At 44.7% G+C, this 22,537-nt stretch overlaps 1 protein-coding gene across 2 annotated transcripts in view; it reads left to right on the top strand.

Annotated features, from left to right (window-relative positions):
- Nucleotides 1-22,537, top strand: part of CTIF (cap binding complex dependent translation initiation factor) — a 354,845-nt gene that overhangs the window by 244,812 nt on the left and 87,496 nt on the right. The window contains exon 10 of one of the 2 annotated variants that reach the window (XM_073619271.1): nucleotides 14-313. In XM_073619271.1, coding sequence (XP_073475372.1) covers nucleotides 14-313 — 300 coding nt within the window. Of the gene's footprint in view, nucleotides 1-10; nucleotides 314-22,537 lie in introns of both variants that reach the window. The other variant, XM_073619262.1, reaches the window with a different exon arrangement.

Here is a 22,537-nt window from a genome sequence, read left to right as displayed (position 1 = left end):
TTTGTCCCAGCAGGAGGAGTACGCGGTCGAGTCTACCAATCCTCAGAGGACCAAAATGGACAAACTGATAGAAATCTTAAACAGTATGAGAAATAACAGCAGTGATGTGGATCACAAGCTCACCACGTTCATGGAAGAGGCCCAGGACTCGGCCAACTCGGAGCAGATGCTGGGGGAGATTGTAAAGACTATTTATCAAAAAGCTGTGACAGACAGAAGCTTTGCACACACCGCTGCCAAACTCTGCGACAAGATGGCTCTTTTCATGGTGGAAGGGACCAAATTCCGGAGTATTCTCCTCAATATGCTTCAGGTAGGCTCATTCCTTGGTTGGTGTGTTGGCAAAGTGAGTTGAGAAAGATTTTGTCCTTGGCCACTGATGTCATATAGGACTCCTTTTTGTTTTGTTACTGAGAAATAGCTGCTGATTGCCCATAGCAGTCGAACTAATGAAAACTCATACTGTGATATATATATATATAAGATGAGAATTTGGTTGCTCACCACATAAAAAACTGTTTATATTTACAATATTATCTTAATATTATACAGGATTAATATAGCACAGTGCTTTACAATATAAAGGGTTACAGTTCAATACAGAAGCAATAGAATGGCCCTGCTCGTGGAGCTTACAATCTAAAGGGTGGGGAGGTGGTACAAAAGGCAGTAGCTGCAGGGGATGATCTGATGGAGGTAACTCCAGTACCGTTCGGTGGAGGTGGGGGTAGGCTTCCCTGAATAAAAAGGTTTTCAAGGCTTGCCTAAAGGCAGACTGTGTAGGAGCTGACTGGACATTCTAGGGGAAGGGAGTTCCAGAGGATTGGCAAGGGTCTGGAGAAGTCCTGGAGGCGAGCATGAGAGGAGGTAACAAGGGAGCCAGATGTCTTGGGAGCAGCAAAGAGGACGATTTAGGCAAGATCTGCAGATGAGGTTGGTGATGTAGCTGTGGGCGATGTTAAGGGTGGCTTCCTACGTCGTGGTTTGTACTTCAAATTTTATACGTTGGGGCTAGTGGAAGCCAGTTAAGAGATTGGCAGAGAGGGGACAACATGTTAATAAAATGAATAATCAATGGCAACCAATCAGAAACTAGATTTTAGCTGTCTGCCAAGGCAGTGCTGTTGAAAATGAAAGTTGACTTTGCTCCCTTAGGTTTTCGCGCCACTGCTGCTCACTAATGCTAGCACATGTTTGGGGTAAACAAAGCCTTGAAGCATAACTAAAGACAAAACTTGGGACAGGAAATTAAAGTAAATCTCCCCAATGGGATACAGATAGAGAAAAATAATCTGACGGGTTCTAACCAGGGCCGGTGCTACCACTAGGCAAACTAGGCAGCACTGCTGCCTAGGGCACCCAGCCACTGGTGTTCCTACTCTCTTCTCTCTGCATCAAGCAACTAAGTCCCAGCATCAGCAGGCAGCTGCCACTCCGTTCGCACATAGTGTCAGAGGTGCAGCGGAGGACTGTATCTGTGTCCCGACTCCCAAAGGAATAGAAGCAAGAAAGCATTCATTGATGGGCGCTGGTGAGGCTGCATTTGATGGGCGCTGGTGAGGCTGCATTTGATGGGTGCCTGGCCACTGTGGTTCCTACTCTTTTCTCTCTGCATCAAGCAACTAAGTCCCAGCATCAGCAGGCAGCTGCCGCTCCATTCGCACATAGTGTGTATCTGTGTCCCGACTCCCAAAGGAATAGAAGCACGCAAACATTCATTGATGGGCGCTGGTAGGCTGCATTTGATGGGCGCTGGTAGGCTGCATTTGATGGGCGCTGGTAGGCTGCATTTGATGGGCGCTGGTAGGCTGCATTTGATGGGCGCTGGTAGGCTGCATTTGATGGGCGCTGGTAGGCTGCATTTGATGGGCGCTGGTAGGCTGCATTTGATGGGCGCTGGTAGGCTGCATTTGATAGGCGCTGGTGAGGCTGCATTTGATGGGTGCTGGTGAGGCTGCATTTGATGGGTGCTGGTGGGCTGCATTTAAAGGGCACTTCATTAAAAAGTTGGGATATACATGGGCAGGGCAAAGGGGGTGGAGCCAGGGGGCGGCAAAATGAGGTTTCGCCTAGGGTGTCAAAAATCCTTGCACCAGCCCTGGTTCTAACCCACCCTTGCTCTATCCAAAATGGGAAAAAAAAAAAGTTTTGCCTATAGTTGTACTTTAAGCTGTCCATTGTGTTTCCATGTTGCTGGGCCCTTCCTATGTTATGAACCGCATAGCTTCCACATCACTCAGTCTTTTAAGGATGTTACTTATGAAACAATTTTCACTGCACACAACTGTTTACACTTGGAAGTCCCCTGATAAAACACAGCAGCAAGAGGACAGCTGGGTCTCACAGTCCTGTCCCTCGGGAGAACAGGTGACAGGTCCTCTTCAGGGGGTCAGAATGTCTGTGGGAATTATTAATGTACATAATTACACATTACGCTGTCAGCAATAGTGAGGCCCGTCGTATCTCTTTTCACAAGGAATGTAGAAGTTGCTCTTTCATTACAAGTGTGTCCGTGTGAAACTGGCAGTAGCAGGGATGTTCTGGAGGAGTTAATGCTTAAAGTTTTGATCTGCTTATATTTTGACTCCCCTGGTTCCTCCCTCCACCGCCTCATCAACATACTAATGACATGACTTTTTTTATTAAAAGTTTTCTGTTTTCATCACATACCTAATTTTACAAGAAGTGACTCTATCACCAAGTCTCTGTGCTTCTCTATGGCTGATCATGGCTGGCTGGTGGGAGGAGCCAGCAGGGTGCTGCACATAACTCAAGAGCCCACAGCCCTTGGGAGGACCTATGCACATATCAAAATGCATTGATGGATGGACGTCAGTGGATATCAGTCTGGAGCAGGGCTACTAATAAGGCAGTACAGCCAGCCTTCCTGCACTGGGCCCAGTCCCCATCAGATGAAAAGAGGGGCCCAGGCACATACTCAACAGGAGGGGACCGGCTGTACTGTCTTATTGCAGACACTGATCCTCTTCTGTCTCCAGCTGCACAGCCAGCTTTTCCTCTTTCTCCCTCCAGTTGCACTGCAGGGGGATTGATTCTAGCACATGTGCCCCTTCCAGCTGCTGTCCGGAGCCCCCTGTGTGCCCTTTTCCCTCGCAGGGCTGCCAGCTCCCTCCTCTTCTGTCTCACTGGCAGCTGCTGTGGGCACACAGTGGGATGTTTCTGGATGGAGAGCAGGGGAAGGGACTGGTAAATATGTAATTTACTGGCCCCTTCATGAATGAACACAGTGAGCGATCTGTACTAATCACTCCCGTGTCCATTCATCACTAAAGCATAGTAAACTACTGTGCTTCAGTTTGTAAATGAGCAGGAAGCCTCAGAGTACTGTGCCCTGTGATTTCTAACAGCAGCCCTGGTCTGGAGGAGTAGGGGTTCCCAGGTAACACTCTCTAGGGTAACGCCCTTATGTGATGCTGAGCCTCCATGAAAGAACTGAAATCCAATGAACTAAAGGTGCCGACCAGGGGCAGTCAGGCTGGGAAAGAAAGAATTAAATGTTGCTGGACGTCCTGCAGATATGAAAGAATGCGGGCTCTATCTGACTTGCTGCAGCTTTCAGTGCAGACTGTGAGAAGCTCACAGTGTGCAGTGAAATCACAGTGAGCAATTTCAGAACAGAAGAGGTGACTCTACCAATGTACAAGGCTGCAGGTAAGTCTGGACTTCAGCTTTAAGTGTGTACTTGCCTTGTCACATTAAGGGAGCTTTATACCATCTGTTGCTGCACAGGTTACAAAGACGAAGTTGCAAATAAAGATGACCCCTGCACAATGGTTACCAGCTATTACAGGACACTCTTCTAACAGTCATATAGTGTATGGGATAACTGCATGGGATTGACACCCAAAACCCTCTGCACAACCCCCCCCCCCCCCCCCCCGTCTCCACTGTACTTACCTCTGTGGAGGATGTGCTATTAGTGCCTGTGCAGCTGGTGTAGCGGAGGGTGTTCACCTTTTCAGTTTTAGTAAAATGGTGAATTTACACTTTGAAGAAAATGATTCTCCAACACTCAATACTCGATTAGTCCCATTTGGTACCTAGCAAAGGGGACGAGTTTAAATCCCTTTTTATTAAAACACCTCCTCACTGATGGCAAGTAAGCCACAGAGCATCTTGTTGCTAGGACGTGGGCGGCTATTTCTGCTTAGCATCCTCTATTGCTAGGGCTCAGGCAGCTTCTCAAGAAAGCCGTCCAGCATCCTTCTGGTACTAAGACCCTTTTCACACTGGGGCACGTTTCCAGCGCCTCTCAAGCCACCCCAGTGTGAAAGCCCGAGTGCTTTCACACTGGGGCGGTGCGCTTGCAGGATGGGAAAAAAAGTCCTGCAAGCAGCATCTTTGGGGCTGTGTGGGAGCGATGTATACACCGCTCCCACACCGCCCTGCCCATTGAAATGAATAGGCAGCGCTGCCGAAGCGCCTGCAAAGTGCTTCGGCAGCGCCACAACACGGGCGCTATCGTCCCTTTCTTCGGCCACTAGCGGGGGTTAAAAGCTCCCCGCTAGTGGCCGAAAAGCGCAGCTATAACAGCGGTAAAGCGCCGCTAAAACTAGCGGTGCTTTACCGCTAATGCCCTCACCGCCCCACTGTGAAAGGGGTCTTAGGGGCAGGCAGCTTCTCAAGAAAGCAGTCTAGCATCCTTCCTTTACTAGGGGGAAGGCAGCGTCTCAAGAAAGCCATCCAGCATTCTTCTATTACTAGGGGGAAGGCAGCGTCTCAAGAAAGCCATCCAGCATTCGTCTGTTACTAGGGGGGGCAGCTTCTCAAGAAAGCCATCCAGCATTCTTCTATTACTAGGGGGAAGCCAGCTTCTCAAGAAAGCCACCCAGCATTCGTCTGTTACTAGGGGGAGCAGCTTCTCAAGAAAGCTGTTCAGCATCCTTCTGTTACTAGGGGGAAGGCAGTTTCTCAAGAAAGCAGTCTAGCATCCTTCTGGTACTAGAGGGCAGGCAGCTTCTCAAAGCCATCCAGCATCCTTCTGTTATTTGGGGGGGGGGGGGGCAGCTTTTCAAAAAAGCAGTCTAGCATCCTTCCGTTACTTCCCTGTTTCCCCGAAAATAAGCCCTAGCGTGAGTTTCTGGGATGGATGCAATATAAGCCCTACCCCAAAAATAAGCCCTAGTTAAAAACCTTGTAAAATCATGTAATGTATTCTGTAAAAAGATTATATAATGTGTTGTGTGTCTCCTTGTGTAACTTTTTATTGTTGAAAATACCTTATTTACAGCACTGCTGGTCGCTCACGTGACCTGCTGGAGCTCTTCTCTTCTCCTCCCGGCTGACGTCAGCGGCCCCTTCCTCTGCAGTGTCTGGAGCGGGGTTCTCAGCCTCTTCCTCTGCAGTATTCAGAGCAGGGAAGAAGTGCCCCGGCAGGTCACGTGAGCACCCAGCAGTGCTGTAAATAAGGTATTTTCCATAATAAAGTTACACAAGGAGACACACTGCACACTATATAATCTTTTTTACAGAACAGATTACATGATTTTACCAGGACTTTAAAGTGGTTGTAAAGGTTTGATTTTTTTTTTTTTTTAAATAACAAACATGTCATACTTCCTTCCACTGTGCAGTTCGTTTTGCACAGAGTAGCCCTGAACACTGACTTCTGGGGTCCCACGGCAGCTGTCTCGGCTCCTCCCCGCTAAAGCTACCCCCCTTTGGGAAGCGCTCCCCCGGGGGGTTAGCTTGCGGGCGCGTATCCGGCGTCCATAAATTGCCGACTACAGATCTCGGCCCCGCCCTCGCGTCATTGGAGTTGATTGACAGCAGCGCGAGCCAATGGCTGAGCTGATATCAATCTATCCAATGGAAAGGCGAGAAGACCGGGCCAACATCAAGCGCGTTCTCGACGTGGGACTTTCGAGGGCTCAGGTGAGACCCCTTTCACACTGGGGTGGTTTGCAGGCACCATTGCGCTAAAAATAGCGCCTGCAAACCGACCTGAAACAGCCGCTGCTGTGTCTCCAGTGTGAAAGCCCGGGGGATGGAAAGGATGGTTTCACACTGGAGCGGTGCGCTAGCAGGACGGGAAAAAAAGTCCTGCTAGCAGCATCTTCTGAGTGGTGAAGGAGCGGTGGGGCTGGGGGGCCTGCAATCGCCAAATGTTTTTTCACCTTAATGCATAGGAGGCATTAGGCCCCATTCACACTGGGGCGGGAGGTACGTCGGCGATAAAGCGCCGCTATTATTAACGGCGCTTTAACGTCATTTTAGCGGCGGTATTTGGGAAAAGGTTAAAAACCACCGCAAAGCTCCTCTGCAGAGGTGCTTTGCCGGCGGTATAGCCGTGCTGCCCCATTGATTTCAATGGGCAGGAGCAGTGTATAACCGCTCCAAAGATGCTGCTAGCAGGATTTTTTTTCCCGTCCTGCTAGCGCACAGCTCCAGTGTGAAAGCCCTCGGGCTCTCACACTGGAGACACAGTAGCGGCTGTTTCGGGTAGGTTTGCAGGCGCTATTTTTTGCACAATAGCGCCTGCAAACTGTCCCAGCGTGAAAGGGGGTCTCAAGGTGAAAAAACATGAACCTTTACAATCCCTTTAACTAAGGTTTATTTTTGGGATTACAGAATTTCACAATGCTGACTCCTGAGCTGACGGAGAGGAAATTTGTTGTACATACCGTAAATAAATAAGACACCCCTGAAAATAAGCCCTAGTGTGTTTTTTTGTAGCCAAAATTAATATAAGACCCGGTCTTATTTTTGGGGAAACACAGTAGGGGGCAGGCAGCTTCTCAAGAAAGCCTTCTGGCATCCTCCATTATTAGGACACAAGTGGTTTTTCACCTAGCATCCTTCTTCTCCTCCTTAGGTGGACACAAAGTTTCTGCTTTGGGATTAGTTGGACAAAATAATATTTTATCAAAGTATGAAACATGGCACAGGAAAATTAGGATTTGATGACAATTCAATGAAAAGGTGATTTAAATGAATGACTGTTATTATAATTACAGTGACAATGTCCAATTTCAAAGGAGCCTGACAGGCTGGTTCCTTTTTTAAATGCCATTTTCTGTCATACGATGACTTAAAGGACGTTCGGCGCTTACTTCGTACTTGACCTGTTAATGACAGTCACCTTGCGCCAGAGGTGAAGGCAGCAGAGTAATTTCAATTTAGATAGCAGCCATTTGTCTGTCTAAAGGAAGCCCACCAATAATAAATAACCCACCACAGCGACAGATTTGCTTTAAGGCTTTCAACGCTCTTTTATTGCTAAGCTGCCTTCTGGCTCCCACATCAATCGTCCGTAGACATGCCGCCCACACGCGCGTGGGCAGTGTATGCGGTTGATGGTGGTGAGGGGGTTTGGAGTTGTGACTGATAAAAATGTGTCACATGACAATGCCCGCTGTCACCGAGAATGAACATGTTGTATGAGCGATCTCTACTACATTTAGAAGTGTCAGATTGATATACAAAGCTAAAAGAGTTTCATTAGTCACATCAGGGACTCAAGCCGATGACATGATCAGTTCAATATTTCCTTCTCCTCTAATCCTCTGCGGTTCAGTTGTTGCCGTTCATATTTAGAGCTTGTTGGTCTTTTGTGCCGTTGCTTCGTACTGCAGCCTGAGGACGAGATCTATCAACAGATGGAGAAAGGTGGGGGAGTTAGAAACCCACCCACCACCACCAACTTACTCTGCTTGGCGGTCATAAGACTTTTCGAAGGATTCTTCAGGTTTTGAGCTGTTGGGCAAAGTTAGTAGACCAGGAAAAGCCTACATTTTAGTTTTTTTTTACATAATCCTTTAGATACCGCTTAAGGTAGAATCCTGCCCTTGTCTTATTTTACTTGCCCGGTCACAGACCATGCGGCTTGCCCTTTGTCAGGACTCTACAGTGAACCTGCTCTCCTGGCGCCCAGCCCATGGCCTGAGGACTTCATGTATACCTTTTTGGTGCCTTCAGTGTAACCTTTGGACCCCAGCAATCATCAGTGGCAATCAGGTTTGAGCTGTTGGGCAAAGTTAGTAGACCAGGAAAAGCCCACATTTTAGTTTTTTGTTTTACATAATCCTTCAGATACCACTTAAGGTAGAATCCTACCCTTGTCTTATTTTACTTGCCCGGTCACAGACCATGCGACTTGCCCCTTGTCAGGACACTACAGTGAACCTACTCCCCTGGCGCACCCAGCCCATGGCCTGAGGACTTCATGTACACCTTTTTGGTGCCTTCAGTGTGACCTTTGGACCCCAGCAGTCATCAGTGGCAATGTTGACTTTGTAAAGGGGATGTAACTCCTGTGATCTCAGCCAGTCGTTCAACACATTCCCAATCACTAATGCCTAGTACACACGATGAAAAAATTGGGCGAAACTGCTTTTCGGAGCCATCGGCCAATAATCTGATCGTTGGTACACAGCTTTTGAGAGTCGATCACGACAGTTTTTGCAAAATTTTATGAAGGGACAAGAACAAAATATTTTCTCGTACGATAACAGAACAAACAATTTTCATTTAATCAGCAAGTAAGCAAGGCTCATCAGGCAAAGGTTTCTAAAAATGTTTGCCAGGTATACAGTTGTATGTATTTTTATTTTTTTTTGCAGTTCCACTTTAACCACTTCCCGCCCGGCCTATAGCAGAATGATGGCCGGGCGGTGGTTCAGTTATCCTGACTGGGCGTCATATGACGTCCAGCAGGATAACAGCCGCCGCGCGCCCGTGGGGGGCGCGCACTGCGGCGATCGGTGGTTCGGTGTGTCAGTCTGACACACCGCTACACCAATCTCGGTAAAGAGCCTCCGACTGTGGCTCTTTACCACGTGATCAGCCGTGTCCAATCACGGCTGATCACGATGTAAACAGGAAGAGCCGTTGATCGGCCTTTCCCCACTCGTGTCTGGCAGACACGAGTAGAGGAGAGCCGATCGGCTGCTCTCCTGATGGGGGGGGGGGGGGGGGGGAATCTGTGCTGATTGTTTATCAGCGCAGCCCCCCCCTGGATGCCCGCAGGACCACCAGGAAGGTCACGACACTGGACCACCAGGTATATACCCTAGACTACCAGGGAAATGCCAATCAGTGCCCAGGCAGCTGCCAACCAGTGCCCATCGTCAGTGCCACCTCATCGGTGCCGCCTTATCAGTGCCCATCAGTGAAGGAGAAAATGTGTTTATTTACAAAATTTTATAACAGAAACAAAAGAAAAACTTTTTTTTATTTTTTTAATTTTCGATCTTTTTTTATTTGTTTAGCAAAAAATAAAAAATGCAGAGGTGATCAAATACCACCAAAAGAAAAAAATTAAAATTCTGTTTGGGTACAGTGTAGCATGACCGCGCAATTGTCATTTAAACAGCGACAGCACTAAAAGCTGAAAATTGGCTTGGGCAGAAAGGGGGTGTACGTGCCTGGTGTTGAAGTGGTTAAAAGAGTTAAAGGTAAAGAGGGAGAGTTGGTAGCTCTGTGGCCCCCCTGTATATTACACCTTTTAGGCCCTGACAGTGAAAATCAGCTCACGTTTCATCTCGGATTCTACCTCCGATCGTGCTGTTTGCCCAGACGTTTCACCAAAGTGCAGAAAACAATTTGCTGTTGTTGGCGCGTAACGGCATAAAACAAGCAAACAGACGGGCCTCGCCGGGGTATTGGGCTCAGACATGCAAACCAGAGCGGCACACATGTTTCCGATCACCCGGCGGCCCCTCGCAGGCAGATGTTTTTGTTGTATCGCACAGAATAGATTAGATAGTGTCCTGCAGGATGAAAAGAAGGATTGCTTCACCAAAATGCTTCTTAATAAACAAGTTAATGGATTTCTGAAAACAGTTGGACGACGTTTGATGTTTCTTTTTTTTTTTAGTTTTATAAGTAAAGAAGAATTCCAGTCGCGTGGAAAAGCGGGACTTTGAGGGGCCGAGGTAATCGCAAAATATACCTAATTAACAGGTTTTACCAGTTTACACGTCGGCCTGAAAAAAAAAATGTGCTGGTGAACGCCCCCCCTCCATTTCGTCCTGCTGATAAAAAGCTTAAAGTGGTTCTAAAGGTTGAAGGGGTTTTACCTTAAAGTGGATGTAAACCCTTCCAAATAGCCAGTGAAGTGACTGACCTCAGGTGATACACAGATAAGAGATCCTCCTACATAAGTTGTATCTGTTTATCTGCTCTCTACATCCATCCAAAGCTGTGCCAGGACAAGGTCATCTAGCGCCCAAGATGCCAAAAGGTGACCCCCCCCAATGTATGAGCATTATGTGTCAGCAGAAATCCCAAAAAAATAAAATAAAAATATCAAGCACTAATCTTCAAACTTACCCCTAAGCAAAAATACCCCTTGCAAGCTAAAATTCTCTGCAAACCAAATTCCCCCCTATTCCCACTACAAAACACCCCCCCCCCCCCCGCAATAATCCTCTCCCTCTCTAAATCCCCCCACCTAGTACAAAGCCTCTACCCCTCAAACTTCCCCTCTGAGCATAAATCCCCCCCCCCCCCCCTCCAAAACACCTCTCCCAGAACAAATTTACCCCCCCCCCCCCTCCAAATTTCCCCTCCTAGCACAGATTCCCCACAATCATCCCTACTTGCACAAACCCCCCTTCCTAACAGACATCTACCCTTCTAGTACAAATCTCCTCCCCCTCCAAATCACTCCTAGCACAACCCCCTCAAATCCCCACCACGCCCAGGGCAGCCGCTGCTCTTGCCCACCCATTGTCCCGGCCCTGGCGCTCGAAGTCCATTTTTTTAAAAAAACTTGTGCGTTGTGCTTGAGAGTTCAGAAAAACAGGGGCGGAGAACTGATATTGCACACTTCAGAGCTCGGTGAGGAGAGCTCTGAGAGCTGATTGGAAGGAAAGGACCCCCCCTTTACACAGCACACAGGAACAGGGTTGAGGCTGTCAATCAGCTGGCGCTTGCTCCCCTGTCACCTTTTTTGTCTTTTTTTTTTTTTTTTCTTGGTGTCAGGGAAACTTGTAATAAGTGACTCATGCTGATAGCAGAGGAAGGGGGCAGCAGACAGAAAGGACACTTAGTGCTCTGGATTGAAACAAGTACACACTATAGAGCAGTGGTCCCCAAGCTTTTTGGCATCGGGGACCGGCTGCGTGGAAGAAGATTGTGCCAAGGCCCAGGGGGGAGGGGGGAGCGATTTTTCGTGGGCAATTTGTCGGGGCAATGGCTGGTGTTGGCGCTTCATTCATACCGGGACCATGGTTGTTATGGTGTCAGGGTGATTGAAGCGCATTATTTATAGTTACATTGTAATATACTATGAAATAGTTCAACTCACCATAAGGCAGAATCAGTGGGAGCCCTGGGAGTGTCCCCTGCCACCAGATGCAGCTTGTCACTTGCCATGTCGCTTGCCACCAGATGTGGATTGTCACTTGCCATGTCGCCTGCCCGTGCCACCAAATGTGGATTGTCACTTGCCACGTCACCTGCCCGTGCCCCCAAATGTGGATTGTCACCTGCCACGTCTCCTGCTAGTGCCACCAGATGTGTATTGCCACTGCCTTGGTGGCAGCACTGTTCCATTTAGTTTAGTACAGAGGCCAGTTCTGAGTGAGGGAAGGAGAGTGAGCTGTGGGGGCGGGCGGTGGGAGATGATGTCATCTCTGCTCCTCCGACATTGAAGAGGCTGGGCTGTGAGGGCGGAAGAGCGGTGATGCGGGGCGGGCAGAGAGAGATGATTTCATCTCTCACCGCCCGCTTGTCTTATCCGCCCACACGCTTCTCTCATCCACCCCGCTATTTTGACAGAAGACCGGCTTATTCATGCCACCCGCCCGCCTGGCTCCGACATGCCGCCCACCTGGCTCCGACATGCCGCCCACCTAGCTCCGACATGCTGCCCGCCTGGCTCCGACATGCTGCCCACCTAGCTCCGACATGCTGCCCGCCTGCCTCCGACATGCCGCCCACCCGCCTGGCTCCGACATGCCGCCCACCCGCCTGGCTCCGACATGCCGCCCACCCGCCTGGCTCCGACATGCCGCCCACCCGCCTGGCTCCGACATGCCGCCCACCCGCCTGGCTCCGACATGCCGCCCACCCGCCTGGCTCCGACATGCCGCCCACCCGCCTGGCTCCGACATGCCGCCCACCCGCCTGGCTCCGACATGCCGCCCACCCGCCTGGCTCCGACATGCCGCCCACCCGCCTGGCTCCGACATGCCGCCCACCCGCCTGGCTCCGACATGCCGCCCACCCGCCTGGCTCCGACATGCCGCCCACCCGCCTAGCTCCGACATGCCGCCCACCCGCCTAGCTCCGACATGCCGCCCACCCGCCTAGCTCCGACATGCCGCCCACCCGCCTAGCTCCGACATGCCGCCCACCCGCCTAGCTCCGACAGCCCGCCCCCCTGGCTCTAATGCCGCCCGCCTGTCTGGCTCTGACATGCCGCCGGCCTGGCTCCAACATGCCGCACCTGTCCTGCGGCCCGGTTGCAGAGAGGCCACGGCCCAGTAGTGGGCCGCGGCCCAGTGGTTGGGGACCCCTGCTATAGAGGGATCTGCTTTGTTCATATTTCATGTCTGAGGTTTACAACCACTTTAATTCTTCAGCATGTACTTGGACTGTTATACATTGGACAGTAGGACCTTCAAACATGATCTGACCCTCTAAAGATGCCTGAAGGTCCACCTTCCTTCAAACATCCATGTTTATTTAGCATGGAGGGAGGAGCATGGAATTGCCACCAGCACCAGCTTACCTCCCGACAAATAATGGCTAATAGGAATGGCTTTTATTTTCCTTCGTGACCTTTTTTATTCCTATTTTTCATTTGAACCGTTACAGAAAACATTCCGATTTTACAAACGCATTCCTTTAGCAGCATCAGATTCCCAGTAATAATTTTTCTGTCTGATATACAAAGTTCTTCTATTACTAGTAAGATTTAAGTGGTGATGTTCATACTCCACCACCATGTGTGGCAATGGTTGTTTCCTGACTGTTCAACATCAAAGTGTACAAGTGGGGATCTTTCCAGCGTTCAGGAGACAACAGAAATATGTGTACTCCTGCATCCAATTAAAAGTCCAACCCCCTTCCAAAAATTATTTTTATTTCGAATAGGCATGGAAAGATTAGAACTTGTTTGAATGTTTTCTTCTTTTTTTGACTGACGTCTGTAATAAATCTCCCCAGTGGGGACACAGAAAACCGAAATAACCAGAAGTTGTTTGGATGGGAGGTGCTAGATCTGGGCATGCTCCTAGTTTGGAGTAAAGTCTTTAACCACTTAAGGACCGAGCCTCTTTTTAAGATTTGTTGTTTACCAGTTAAAAACATTTTTTTTTTTTGCTAGAACATTACTTAGTACCCCCAAACATTATACATTTTTTTTTTCTAACACACTAGAGAATAAAATGGCGGTCATTGCAATACTTTCTGTCACACCATATTTGCGCAGCGGTCTTGCAAGTGCACTATTTTTTTGGGAAAAAATACACTTTTTAATAAAAAAAATAAGATAACAGTAAAGTTAGCCCAATTTTTTTTTTTTATATTGTGAAAGATAATGTTACGCCGAGTAAATTGATGCCCAACATGCCACACTTCAAAATTGTGCCCGCTCGTGGAATGGTGACAAACTTTTACCCTTAAAAATCTCCATAGGCGACGTTTAAAAAAATTCTACAGGTTGCATGTTTAGAGTTACAGAGGAGGTCTAGGGCTAAAATTATTGCTTTCGCTCTACCGATCGCGGCAATACCTCACATGTGTGGTTTGAACACCGTTTTCATATGCGGGCGCTACTCACGTATGCGTTCGCTTCTGCATGCGAGTTTAAAAATGTATTTATTTTTTTCTTATTTTACATTTTATTTTTTATTTTTACACTGTTCTTTAAAAAAAAAATTCTGTCACTTTTATTATTACAAGGAATGTAAACATTCCCTGTAATAGAAAAAAAGCATGACAGGACCTCTTAAATATGAGACCTGGGGTCAAAAAGACCCCAGATCTCATATTTACACTAAAATGCAGTAAAAAAAAAAAAAATTGTCCTTTAAAAAAAAATTTTTTTAAAATGGCCCTTTTTAAGAGCTATGGCTGGAAGTTTTGACGTCGCTTCCGCTCCAGCAATGGTATGGAGACGGGTGGGGGGGGGGCATCTTCCCCTCACTCGTCTCCATACCCAGCAAGGAGCAACATCCGATCGCCTCCGCCGCTGCTGACGGTTCCGTTAAGCGGCGGAGGGCACCGGAGCGCGGTGATAAAAGTGATCTTGCGGCGAATCCGCCGCAGAGACCACTCTTATTGGAAAGCGGACCACCGGCCGAAGAAGAGGATACTGGGGGTTATGGCAGCTAGCCGCCTAGGCAGAGGAACATGCAGAGCTACAGTCTGAATAGAGCAGCTCTCTGCTTATCTACAGTGGATATAAAAAGTCTACACTCCCCTGTTAAAATGTCAGGTTTGTGTGATGTGTAAAAAAAAATAAAAAAATGAGACAAAGATAAACAATTTTTTTTTACCTTTTTTTAATGTGACCTATAAACTGTACAACTCAATTGAAAAACTGAACAAAAAAGATAATAAATAACTAAAATTGATATGTAATAATAAAACCCCCTAACCTTAAAAATAAATATATTAAATAATTTAATAATAATAAAAAAATAAACACCCAAATCTGAACAAAAAAATAATAATAAAATGAAAATGTAATAATAAATAATAAACCCCTAACCTTAAAAATAAATATATTAACTAATTTAATAATAACCACCAGAAGCTGAACAAAAAAGATAATAATAAAATTATTAAATAATAAATACTAAATTAAAAAAAATATGTAATAATAAATAAATATTAAACCCCTTTCCCAAAAAATATATTTTTTATTTTAGGGTTGGGAAGTAAAAATAAAAAAAAATAAAATAATGTGGTTGCTGCGCACACCCTCTTATAACTGGGGATGTAGCTGTGTTCAGAATTAAGCAATCACATTCAAACTCATGTTAAATAGGAGTCGGTACACACTGCCATCCTTTAAATTGCCTCTGATTAACCCCAAATAAAGTTCAGCTGTTCTAGTAGGTCTTTCCTGACATTTTTTTAGTCGCATCCTACAGAAAAAGCCATGGTCCGCAGAGAGCTGCCAAAGCATCAGAAGGATCTCATTGTTAAAAGGTATCAGTCAGGAGAAGGGTACAAAAGAGTTTCCAGGAAATTAGATATACCATTGAACACAGTGAAGACAGTCATCATCAAGTGGAGAAAATATGGCACAGCAGTGACGTTACCAAGAACTGGACCTCTCTCCAAAATTGATGAAGACGAGAAGAAAACTGGTCAGGGAATCTGCCGAGAGGCCTACAGCAACATTAAAAGAGCTGCAGAAGACTGTGAGCAGGCAGGTCGATTTATTTGACCTCAAATGAGGCATTGCATGCAGCTTTAGGTGGAGTATTTACCTTTTATTACCACGCTCTGGTGGGCTTTGATGTTCTCCTCTTCTTGGCACTCCAGGCTATACGTGGTTCCTTGTTGTCCTCCATTACAATGAAGGTTTATTGCTCCTTCATTATAGTTTGATGACATCCCGTGTGCCACTGCCGGCCAGAGATTCTTTAACCCTTTCATGACTAAGCCTATTTTTGACATTTGGTGTTTACATGTTAAAATCTGTATTTTTTGCTAGAAAATTACTTAGAGCTCCCAAACATTATATATATTTTTTAGCAGAGAATCTAGAGAATAAAATGGTGGTTGTTGCAATATTTTATGTCACGGGGTATTTGTGCAGCGGTGTTTTAAACACAACTTTTTGGGAAAAAGGGACACGTTCATGAATTAAAAAAAAAAACAAACCGTAGGTTAGCCCAATTTTTTTGTATAATGTGAAAGATGATGTTACGCCGAGTAAATAGATACCAAACATGTCACGCTTTATAATTGCACGCACTCGTGGAATGGCGACAAACTACGGTACCTAAAAATCTCCATAAATTTTTTTTACGGTTACCAGGTTAGAGTTACAGAGGAGGTCTAGGGCTAGAATTATTGCTCTCGCTCTGACGATCGCGGCGATACCTCACATGTGTGATTTGAACACCGTTTACATATAAACGTATGCGTTTTCTTTGCTGCACGAGCTCGCGGGGACGGGGGGGCGCTTTAAAAAAAATTTTTTTTTCTTTAAAAAAATACAAATTTTGATGACTTTTATTGCTGTCACAAGGAATGTAAACATCCCTTGTGACAAGTAATAGGTGGTGACAGGTACTCTTTATGGAGGGATCGGGGATCTAAAAGACCCCCGATCCCTCCTTTACACTCCAAGCTATTCAGATCGGCGATTCTGAATACCGTGTATTTTTTTAAATCAGGCGCCATTGGTAGCCGAGTAAACGGGAAGTGACGTTGTTTCTATTCTCCTAGAAAAGGATGGAAACGCACACTTTTGCAAGTTTTGGCAGGCATTTTTGCGCAATTTTCTGCTCCAAATTACATTTTTTCAAAAACAGGTAATACTGTAATAGTATATGAATAAAAGTAAAATGAATGCAGAAATAACTAAAAATCATAAATAAATTAAATAAATAAATAAACCCCTAACCTTAATAAATAAATTAAATAATTTATTAATAATATTAAAAAAATAAACGCCCAAATCTGAACAAAAAAGATAATAATAAATAACTAAAATTAATATGTAATAATAAAAACCCATAACCTTAAATATAAATATATTAAATAATTTATTAATAATAAACACCCAAATCTGAACAAAAAAAAAAAATAATAAATAAAATTAATATGTAATAACAAGTAATAAACCCCTAACCTTAAAAATAAATATATTAAATAATTTAATAATAATAAAATAATAAACACCAAAATCTGAGCAAAAAAAAATACATAAAATTAATATGTAATAATAAATATAATAAACCCCTAACCTTAAAAATAAATATATTACATAATTTAATAATAATAATAAATACCCAAATCTGAACAAAAAAGATAATAAATAACTAAAATTAATATGTAATAATAAAAACCCCTAACCTTACAAATAACCTTAAAAATAAATATATTAAATAATTTAATAATAATAAAATAATAAACACCCAAATGTGAACAAAAAATAATAATAATATTAAATAATACTAAATAAATAAAAAGAAATGTATATGTAATCATAAATAATAAACCCCTAACCTTAAAAATAAATATATTAAATTTATTATTAATAATAATAAAATAAACACCCAAATGTGTGCAAAAAAGATAATAATCAGATTATTAAATAATAAATGCTAAATTAAAAAAATATATGTAATAAATAATAAACCCCTAACCTTAAAAATAAATGTATTATTTGATTAAATTTATTTAATATATTTATTTTTAAGGTTAGGGGTTTAATATTTATTTATTATTACAGATTTGGGTGTTTATTATTTTATTAAACACCCAAATCTGAACAAAAAAGATAATAAAATGATTAAATAATAAGTACTAAATAAAAAAAAATGTAATCATAAATTAAACTCCTAATCTGAAAAATAAATATATTAAATAATTTAATAATAAACACCAGAAGCAGAACAAAAAAAGATGATAATATAATTATTAAATAATAAATACTAAACAAAAAAATATGTAATAATAAATATTAAACCCCTTACCCTAAAAATATGTTTATTGTCATTAATAATAATATTAAAATAAACACCCAAATTTTAACAAAAAAGATAATATAAATAGTGCATTAATAATAATAATAGTTATTATTATGTATTTATGTATTTTGTGTTAATTAATTATTATTTTAGTATTATTTTTAAGGGTTAGGGGTTACTTATTTTTTTTTACATAGTGTTAGTTTATTGTATTTATTATTTATTTATGGTTATTTGTATTTATTTTACATTTATTTATTCATTTATTAGTAGTAGCAGTAGTAGTATTAACACACTAACCCCAAGAAAGAAAGAAATTAAAAAATAGGAATAACGCCATAAATAAAAAATGAACCCCTAATCCTAACCTTAGCTCTAAACCCTTTACCCTAACAAAAAAATAAAATAATAATAATAAAAAAGAAATAAAAACTGATGAGTGTTTATTATGGGTGTTTATTTTATTATTATTAAATTATTTAATAAAAAAAACCTAGCAACAGTTGATAGATTTGTCTATTGGCTCATTAAAAAAACCCTCAAACGCTACATTAAAACGCACCAAAATCGCACATAAAAACATATGAAAAACCGCTCAGATGTGAATACAGCCTTGGGACGGCTCTCACAGATGGGGGAGGGGGGAGGAATCGGGTGGTAAGTATTACAGCGTATTTCTCTAGTCCTAGACTTAGGGAGCATTCACCCCTCGCAGTGAAGTGGGGGGGGGGGGGGGGCACTTCAAGTGAAATTTTTTGTGTCATTTCCCCGAAATGGGTAGTGGCAGGGCATGTCTGCTAGAATGTTTTTGGTAAGCCCCCTAGATAGGTAGTTGTTGGCAAATAAAATGGAGATTGTTACAGTCTGTTATGGCTAACACTGTATATACCATTGCTATCTATATGGCCAGAGGTGGAGGGATGGAAAGCGGCAGAGTCTTCTCTTCGGGAAGGTCCCGTGTAGAGAAGGTCTGGTAGCACACTGTGGCTTGTGCAGCTGATTAGGCAGCGCAGTATATACATCACACCACGTCATATAGTGCGTTGCGTTCCCTGGGAGGCTCGGCCCGGGACAGGAAACGTGTGTCGGGTTACAAAGCCAGCAGCTGTAATGAGAAAATGATAAATGGCTGTCAGTGGACGCGGGGCAAAGGGCACCAGAAAAAGGGAAATATTAGAGAGAGCGCAGGAAAACACTGCTGTGACAGCCCAAGTCTAGAAGTGAACGTGAAAAAATAAATAAAAGCGCTCACTAGGAATCGGTGAACAACTCCATAGGCTTCATTTATCAATCCACGAGAGGAACAATGTATCACCCGCATTCCTGCTGGAAGAGGAGGATCTGGTTGCTGCAGGCAACATCCCATTCGGTGATCCCTCTTCCTGGACCAGAACTTCTTCCTGGATGTCACTGGGACTTTTTCCAAAGGGCCCGACCACCCAAAAGTGATATTTTATTTATAAGTGGAGCTTGGTGGGCTGTTTCAATCCTTGACTTCTTAGGGCTCATGTAGACGGGCTCATGTAGACGGGCTCATGTAGACGGGCTCATGTAGACGGGCTCATGTAGACGGGCTCATGTAGACGGGCTCATGTAGACGGGCTCATGTAGACGGGCTCATGTAGACGGGCTCATGTAGACGGGCTCATGTAGACGGGCTCATGTAGACGGGCTCATGTAGACGGGCTCATGTAGACGGGCTCATGTAGACGGGCACTGTTGTTGGGCACTGTTGTTGGGCACTGTTGTTGGGCACTGTTGTTGGGCTCTGTTGTTGGGCTCTGTTGTTGGGCTCTGTTGTTGGGCTCTGTTGTTGGGCTCTGTTGTTGGGCACTGTTGTTGGGCACTGTTGTTGGGCACTGTTGTTGGGCACTGTTGTTGGGCACTGTTGTTGGGCACTGTTGTTGGGCTCTGTTGTTGGGCTCTGTTGTTGGGCTCTGTTGTTGGGCTCTGTTGTTGGGCTCTGTTGTTGGGCTCTGTTGTTGGGCTCTGTTGTTGGGCTCTGTTGTTGGGCTCTGTTGTTGGGCTCTGTTGTTGGGCTCTGTTGTTGGGCTCTGTTGTTGGGCTCTGTTGTTGGGCTCTGTTGTTGGGCTCTGTTGTTGGGCTCTGTTGTTGGGCTCTGTTGTTGGGCTCTGTTGTTGGGCTCTGTTGTTGGGCTCTGTTGTTGGGCTCTGTTGTTGGGCTCTGTTGTTGGGCTCTGTTGTTGGGCTCTGTTGTTGGGCACTGTTGTTGGGCACTGTTGTTGGGCACTGCCTTTTGCAGCTCAAATGCAAGACTCAGCAAAAGGCTGCGTTTTGACCTGCTTTGCATGCAATGCAAATGCATCTCAATAGGTCCCGCTATTCAGAGAAACGCAAAGCAGGTCAACTCAACCTCAAAAAGGTAATTGAGGTAAATGGGAATTTACAGAGTTGTGTTTGACCTTCGCATCCAGCCAGTCCACGTGAGCCTGTATGTCTCAGATGCTTCTGCTGTGCCATCCTCTGCACCCTTGCCCCCATTCTCTTCTTGGCGACAATGACATGTGGCCCTGCCCCTGGAACTGCCTGGGATATCCACATCACATATCTCTTATCTCAGGAGACATCGGCTGCAAAAAGCATTAACACAGTGAGATGACGTTCTTCTTTAACCTCTTGCTTACCAGGCACTTAAACCCCCTTCCTGCCCGGACCAATTTTCAACTCTTTTAATGACAATTGTGCGGTCATTCAACACTGTATCCATATGAAATTTTTATCATTTTTTATTACACAAATAGAGCTTTCTTTTGGTGGTATTTAATCACCACTGGGGTTTTAATTTTTTGCTAAACAAAAAAAAAGGAAAATTTTGAAAAAAAAAATCATGTTTCATAGTTATAAAATTTTGCAAACAGGTAATTTTTCTCCTTCATTGATATGCGCTGATGAGGCTGCGCTGGCGGGCACTGATAGGCTGCACTGGCGGGCACTGGCCAATGATAAGATGGCACTGATGGGTGACACTGATGGGGGGGGCACTGAAGGGGACTGATAGGTGTTACTGATAGGTACCACTGATGGGGGCACTGATGGGCACTGGTAGGTGACACTGGGCGGTGAAACTGATGGGCAGCACTGTTGATGAGGCACTGATTGGTGACATTGATAGGGGGTACTGATAGGTGATGCTGGTGGGCACTGGTAGACGGCACTGTTGTGCACTGGTGGGTGGCACAGGTGGGCACAGATGAGCTGGCGGCTGCTCTCCTTGATCAGGACCAATGTCCTTCTGACAGCCGCCGGTGATCGGCTTTTTTTTTTTTTTTTTTTTCTCCTCGCTATCAGCATGAGGAGAAAAAATAGCCGATTACCGGCTCTGTTTACATCACATGATCAGCTGTCATTGGTTGACAGCTGATCACGTGGTAAGGGGTCGGGACTGACCCCTTAATCTGATCTGTGATCCAGCAAGTCTCATAGACTTGCTGATCACAGAGCGCACCATGCTCGACCTGCAGGGGGCACGCAGGCCGCTCAAGCACGGGAGGACGTTTATTGATGCGCTCCCGGCAAGGTAGGTCCGCCCTGTAGCCGTCATTCGGCTATAGCGCAGATCTGAAGCAGCTTTAAGTGGTTGTAGACCCTTACATATACCCACTAAAATGACAAGCCTCGGGTGATAAACAGACGAATCAAATCCTCCTACATAAGTTGTACCTGTTTATCTGCAGCTCTTTCTTCACTACGGCACATAGAATCCGTCCTCTGGATGTAGATAAGGTGACATGGATATCAACTCCACCGGTTGCTCTCTTTGCCTTTTCGCTTAACCGTGAGGTGTAAACAAGAGGAGAGGAATGCCAACATAGCATAAAACCTTGATGGTTTATTGAAAGTTGCACAAATCCAACAAAACCGATATAAAAAGTTCCTGTATAAAAACAATATGCAGATCGCATACAAACTAGCGTGGTGAGACTGAGCATAGACTCCACCCTACTAGTTTCGTCATCTCCCCCGATGACATCAGTTATGACGAAACTAGTAGGTTTTTTCCTATCATGGTGGAAGGTGCATTCTGGGTGTCCAATCTTTGAGACACAAATGCAAAGGATATTTCACCTATTTTTTTGGAATTCATTATGGACTGATCACTGTTATACATGTATTTTATTTATGTTTTGGTTATATTATTAGCGCGGAAATCTTTATTTTCTACTATTTTACACGAATGTTCTATTGTGCGATTGCCAGCTGCTGTTTTGTGACTATTTAATCACTTATTTCCTTCACCTGCGCGATCGCTATATACAATTTTTTTTTCTTCTCTTTCTTCACTACAGCCTTCTAAAACACAGATCAAAGGCTATTTCTCCCCTACAGCAGGCAGGGGGAGGGGATCTTATGCCATACAATATACAGCATAGATCAGGGAGTAGTTGAGTGTAATCTGAGATCTGAGTGAAGGGAAAGGACACCCCCCCTCTACACAGTGTCATAGGGAAACATTCTCAGCTGAGGTTGTTAATTACCTTCTGGGTACTGGAGGGGGGGGGGGGGCCTTCTCTGGTGTTGAGATAATTGGTCAGAAGTGATTAATGCACATGGAAGATGGAGGAGAGAGAAATCACACTAGGTGCTTTGGATTCAGGCATGTACAGATTAAAGAGGAATGTTGAGGCAGCACAGTGGCTAAGTGGTTAACACTTTTGCCTGACAGCACTAGGGTTGTCTGTTTAAATTCCTACCACGGCTCTATGCATGTTCTCCCTGTGTATGTTTCCTCCAACACTCCAAAGGTTAATTGACTCCTGTCTAAATTGGCCCTAGTATGTGTATGTATGAATGTGAGTTACACACAAAACCTACTCTTAAAAATGCTCCCTCCCCCCTCCTAACACCTATTCTAACTGTGTAAGAAAGCACTCCCTAGGAGCACATTTAACC

Source organism: Aquarana catesbeiana, linkage group LG01, assembly GCF_042186555.1.
Source record: "Aquarana catesbeiana isolate 2022-GZ linkage group LG01, ASM4218655v1, whole genome shotgun sequence".
Taxonomy (NCBI): domain Eukaryota; kingdom Metazoa; phylum Chordata; class Amphibia; order Anura; family Ranidae; genus Aquarana; species Aquarana catesbeiana.
This window is presented reverse-complemented; position numbering and strand designations above follow the sequence as displayed.